Genomic DNA, 6,467 nt, shown 5'->3' on the forward strand with positions numbered 1-6,467 from the left:
GCAGTTCCTAGTGAGCAGGCAAAGAGTCTATCCATTGAGCCAGACTGGCTAGGACGATGCCTTAATTTTAAAGTTCATTTTCCTCTAAAGTAAAATCTGTACCGTGGGTTAGTGGACATGTGCCATCCTCATTTGTCAGTGTTAGAAAACACATCAGAGTACGTTATTAGGGCAAAGTGATCTTATTGGATGATTCAGGATATTCCCCTAGGTCCAAACCATTTCTCCCTAAACGCTGTTTTCATGTTGGGTGACATTATGATCTCTTCTGTTGACCTCTTTGTAAACGTGTCTTTTATTTCAGGGACCATTGACCTTCAGGGATGTGGCCATAGATTTCTCTCAGGAGGAGTGGGAATGCCTGGATGCAACTCAACAGAAATTATACATGGATGTCATGTTGGAGAACTACAGCAACCTGGCTTCTCTGGGTGAGGATGGCTTCCTTCCCGAGTTCCTACTCCATCTCCAGGGTTTTGTTTCCTTTATTATTTTAACACTAGAGGACTGGTGCACGAAATTCTCGCGGGGGTAGGGTCCCTAGGCCTGGCCTCCCTGCCTCCTGTGCTCCTCCTTCCCTTACTCCCTCGGCACCTTGCTGCCTGTGCTGGTCACCTGCCATGTCCCCCTGGTGGTCAGCGCAGGTCCTAATGAACAACCGAACTCCCACTCTCCCAGTTGAATTCAGAAGTGGACAATTTGCATATTAGCCTTTTTATATATATAGATAGATGTCTAGGGGCCTTCTGCTTTCTATGGTAGATTTTTGCTCTCGAGGAAAATTTGGGCCCTAGCTGGTTTGGCTTAGTGAATAGAGCACTGGCCTGCAGACTGAAAGGTCCCGAGTTCAATTTTGGTCAAGGGCCAATGCCAGGGTTGTGGGCTTGCTGCCCAATATGAGGTGTGAAGGAGTCAACTAATCAATGATTCTCTCATATCATTAATGTTTCTATCCCTCCCTGCCTCTCCCTCCCTCTCTAAAAGCAATAAACATATCTATATATTTTTAAAAAGGAACAAATTGGGCTTCTTTGGTGTAGAAAAGAAAGGCTTTGTGATGTATGTGAATTAGAAACTTAGTGTTTGCACACTTTACATGTTGTCCACAGTGATTAAGATAGTATCAAAAATAATATTTTAGAAAATAATTTTCTAGAATATTCTAAGATTCTCCCATGTCTTCTGGCCATTGAGCAACCAGGATTGGAAATGGGAAAGCCTTTATCTATCAAAATTCACACTGCATTTTCTTATATTTTTGTATTTTTTAAGATTTTCTTGATTTCAGGAAGGAAGGGAGAGTTAGAGAGAGAGAGAAACTTCAGCTGGTCATTAATTGATTTTTTCGGTACGTGCCCAACCAGAGAGAAAACCTATGACTTTGGTCTATCCGTACAATCATTTAAGCAACTGGCCTACTACCTGTGCAGGCAGATTGTATTCTTTTACGTAGTTCTCTCCATTTAGGTTTTTATTATGTCTTTTCATGGCTTGATGTATTATTTCTTTATAGTAGTGATTAAAGCTTCCTTGAATTTCCTTCAGTGTATTTATCCATTCACTTGTTGACAGGCCTCTTCATTGCTTTTAGTTTTTGTAAATTATGAATAAACAGCCCCTTGTAGGCTCTTATGTAGATAAGTGTTTTTATTTTTTAAATACATTTTACTGACCTTTTATAGAGAGGAAGGGAGAGGTTTTAGAGAGTTAGAAACATTGACCAGCTGGGGTTGTGCCTGCAATCAAGGCACATGCCCTTGACCGGAATCGAACCGGGACCCTTGAGTCTGCAGGCTGACGCTCTATCCACTGAGCCAAACTGGCCAGAGCTGTAGATAAAAGTCTTAATTCTTTGGTTTAATAGTGAGGAGCCCAATTAGTGGATCCCATGGCAAGTTTATATTTAATATCATAAAAACCTCCAGACCATCTTCCCAAGGGGCTGTAGCATTTGACATTTTCACCAGCAGTGATTGGAGTTCCAATTGCTCCACATCACAAAGGCATTTGGTGGGGTCAGTGTTATGTATTCTGACCTGTACGATGGTGGTTTAGTGTTGCTTGCCTGTGCTGTTTGTAGTCTCATTTCTCTATTTTTTAGCTACTTTGTTATGCCTAGGAAGATATATGCAAACCAGTACTTTAAAGATCGATGGTAAAGTTCATTGACTATGCTTCTTCCAGTGTTTTCATGGTTTCAGGTCTTATATTTTAGTCGTTAATCCATGCTGAGATCATTTTGGTTCATGGCCTATGAACTGGGTCTAGTTTTATTATTTTTTCATGTGTCTGTTCCGTTTTTGTTGCACTACTTGGTGAAGAATCTGTCTTCACCTATTGTGTACTATTGCCTTCTATCTTTTTTTAAAAAATATATTTTATTGATTTATTACAGAGAGGAAGAGAGAGAGATAGAGAGTTAGAAACATCGATGAGAGAGAAACATCAATCAGCTGCCCCCTGCACCTCTGATTTTTAGAGAGAGAGGAAGACAGAGGGTGCAAAAGAAACATTGATGTGAGAGAGAAACATCAACCAGCTGCCTCCTGCACACCCACCACTGGGGATGTGCCCGCAACCAAGGTACATGACCTTGACCGGAATCGAACCTGGGACCCCCCAGTCCACAGGCCGACGCTCTATCCGCTGAGCCAAACCGTTTTCGGCTGCCTTCTATCTTACAGATTAGTTAACCATATACCTTTGGACATTTTTTAAGTTGTGTTTCTTCTTTTGCATGTTTTCTTGTAAAAGGTCTGTATATAATCTGCATATTAACTACTTATCAAATAATATGCTTTGAAGAAATTTTTTCCCATTTCGAAGCTTGTATTTTTAACATACTGACAATTTGCTTTAATGTGAAGTAATTTTTATATGGGGTGTAATGCCTTTTGACTGTTTTGTTTACCTTTCCTTTTAGTGATATAATAAAAAATCACATGTCATAAAAACTTCTATATGTCCTAGCTAGACTGGCTCAATGGATAGTGTGTCAACCTGTGGACTGAAGGATCCCAGGTTCGATTCCAGTCAGGGGCACAGGACACAGTTGCAGGCTCAACCCCCAGTACGGGCCATGCAGGAGTCAAACAATCAATGAATCTCTCTTAATGTTTGTATCTCTCTCTCCATCTCTATTCCTCTCTGAAATCAATAAAAATGTATTTTAAAAAATGTTTCCTATAAGTTTTTTTTAAATAGATTTTTATTAGCTTTATGTTTCAATCTTTTATCCATTTTGGTTTAATATTTGGGGTTTAGGTCACTGTGGGAACTAATGACATCTGATAATGTTAGCATTTCAAAGTAGAATCATGGAATGTGTTTTTCAACTTAGTGGTTTCTTCTTCAATTACAGCCAGCAGTGTGCGTGCGTGCCATTTAATAACAGTCCAATTTCACTCATTCCTTTACATGTAGACATCTGAGTATCACAACACTATTTGTATATGTGAGAATATCCTTTACTACTTTGGTGGTATAAGCACCCTTGTAGAAGATTATTTTACCTCATTCCTGAGAAGTTGTAAGGAGGCTCTTTATTTTACAATGCTTCTTTTTTTGTAGTTGTTGTTAATCCTCACATGACATTTTTTCCACTACTTTTCAGAGAGAGTGGAAGGAAGGGAAGAATGAGGGGGAAGAGAGAGGGCAACATCGATGTGAGACACATCGACTGGCCCCCTCTTTCTCACACTTCAACCCAGGTGGGGTAAGAATTTGCAACCGAGGTCTGTCCCTTTAAGGGGAATTGAATCTGCAGCCCTTAAGTGCACAGGATGATGCTCTAACCCTGAGATTAGTTTGTTATTTTGTAGTAATTTCTCTCATGTACAGGAACACAGCTAACCTCATTGGTTGGTTCTATATACCATGTTTTGAGAAATTAATTAGATACATGTATATATTATTAGATATATAGTCTGTGATTTGCAATACAGAATTCTGTCACCTATTACTCCTTTATTTACCTGTGTCTTAACGTGTTGATGATACTTTTGATAATGCCAGTTTTGAAATATTTTTTTAAATCAGGAAGCATGATGCCTTTAAGCTTATACTGTCTCTTCCATGTTTGTTTTGGTTCCTTGGTGTCCTGGGTCATTTTATATCACTTTTAGGATGAGGTTTGCTGACTTTGTGAAAAGTGTCCCTGGGACGTGGATAGTGACGGCTTTGAATGTTTATGTCAACAGAACATTTTATTTTCTATTTTTTTTATGACCATGGGAACCGCTTAAAATATATTAAGGTTATAACAATCTATCTTAAACTCATAGTGTCAGTTGCATACAAAAACTCTGCTAATTGCTATTTCTACCCATGTACACACGAGTTGATATCACGTTATTTTTTACATTGTATGTCTTACAGCAGAAATTTAGGATTTTATTCCTTTTATTTTTTTATAAATACATTTATATTTCAGAGGAGGAGATGGGGATAGAGATAGAAACATCCATGATGAGAGAGAGCTTATACTGTTAGAATTCCAGTTTAAGGTCATTGCATGTGTAGTTAGTTCATTTATTGAGTTTTTCTTTAATTTCAGCCAGCACTAATTTATACTCTATTTTATTGACAATGATGAGAGAGAACCATTGACCGGCTGCCTTCTGCATGACCCCTACTTGGGATTGAGTCTGGAAATGATGGAATCAAATTGTGACCTCCTGGTTCATAGGTAGACCCTTTACCACTGAGCCATGCTGTTCAGACTATTCCTTTTATTTTCTAAAGTTCCACAAGAGAAATCAAAGTGATATGTGTTTCTTTTTTAGAACACCACAAATTTTTATATTTCTCTATATTTTTCCACAAACAAGGAATCTTCACTATGTTCATATTTTAGTGTTGTATTGAATTTTTAAATGACCTCCAGAATTAATTTCTTAAGGCTTATCTATAGGGCAGGTCTAACAATGAGAAGGTCTAATAATGAGAAAGTTTTGGTGCTGGAAAAGTTTTTCCTTTCCATTGTTGATCATCTGTTTTGTCAGTATTTTTGTTGGGTGGTTTTTGTTCATTTACCAGTTCCGTGTTTTATTTCATGCCCTTTTTTTTTTTGCCCCCAATAGTATTCTGCTTAGAAACACCCTAATGATCTTAGAGGACCTGTCTTTTCCATGAGAAGTTATATTTTTACTAGAGGCCTGGTGCATGAAATTCATGCACTTGGGAGGAGTCCCTCAACACGGCATTCACCCTCTCGCAGTCCGGGAGTCCTTAGGGGATGTCTAACTGTCATGGGTGTGGAAGAGGCTCCCGCCACCGCTGCCGCACTCACCAGCTGTGAGCCCAGCTTAGGGCTTCTGGCCGAGAGGCATTTCCCCTGTGGGAGTGCACTGACCACTAGGAGGCAGCTCCTGCATTGAGCATCTGCCCCCTGGTGGTCAGTGTGCATCATAGAGACTGGTCATTCTGCTGTTGGGCCAAAACTGGCTCTCCTACATCCCCTGAGGGGTCCTGGATTGCGAGAGGGCACAGGCCAGGCCAAGGGACTCCACTGGTGCATAATAGGGGCCAGGGAGGGATGTGGAGGATGACCTGACAAGAGAGGGACTGCGGGAGGGCTCAGGGTGTGTCCAGCCCATCTCGCTCAGTCCTAATCAGCTGGACTCCAGCAGCAAGCTAACCTACCTGTCAGAGCATCTGCCCCTGGTGGTCAGTGCATGTCATAGCGACTGGTCAACCAGTTGACTGTCTGCCCTCTGGTGGTCAGTGCATGTCATAGTGAGCAGTTGAGTGGCCTTAGAATATCATTAGCATGTTATGCTTTGATTGGTTGAACGGCTGACTGGACAACCGGGCACTTAGCATATTAGGCTTTTATTATATAGGATAGGATATTCTGTTAAGACAGTATTCTGGTACTTATGATACTTGCATTGTTTTTTATCTGTTCTCATGTTTATATTCATTCTAGTTAGAATTCAGTTAGCTGCTTGCGTTTATATGTCTCTCCAATTGTCAGGATCTTACATGATTAATTTTTTAATATATATATTTTTTATTGATTTTTTTTTTTTTTTTTACAGAGAGGAAGGGAGAGGGATAGAGAGTTAGAAACATTGATGAGAGAGAAACATCAATCGGCCGCCTCCTGCACACCCCCCACTGGGGATGTGCCCGCAACCAAGGTACATGTCCTTGACCGGAATTGAACCTGGGACCCTTCAGTCCGCAGGCCAACGCTCTATCCACTGAGCCAAACTGGTCAGGGCATGATTAATTTTTTATATACCTAGCTACTCCTTTCCACATTCCTGTCTTTATGGGGTCCTCTTGGAGGTCGATTTATTAGTGTCAGGGATTTCTGAAATTCTCTTCATATTTGCACATGTTTGTTGACTTTTATTCATCAAAATGTTAATTAATTAACATTTTAATAATTTACGTACAAATTCTTTGATTATTTAATTTTTATTTTTTTAAAATATATTTTATTGATTTTTTTTTACAGT

At 39.8% G+C, this 6,467-nt stretch overlaps 1 protein-coding gene across 1 annotated transcript in view; it reads left to right on the forward strand.

Moving 5' to 3' along the window:
* LOC102761886 (zinc finger protein 253) overlaps window positions 1-6,467 on the forward strand; it is a 15,578-nt gene that overhangs the window by 3,820 nt on the left and 5,291 nt on the right. The window contains exon 2 of the mRNA XM_006764280.2: window positions 305-431. Coding sequence (XP_006764343.1) covers window positions 305-431 — 127 coding nt within the window. The remainder of the gene's footprint in view (window positions 1-304; window positions 432-6,467) is intronic.

Source organism: Myotis davidii, unplaced genomic scaffold, assembly GCF_000327345.1.
Source record: "Myotis davidii unplaced genomic scaffold, ASM32734v1 scaffold2101, whole genome shotgun sequence".
NCBI classification, from domain to species: Eukaryota; Metazoa; Chordata; class Mammalia; order Chiroptera; family Vespertilionidae; genus Myotis; species Myotis davidii.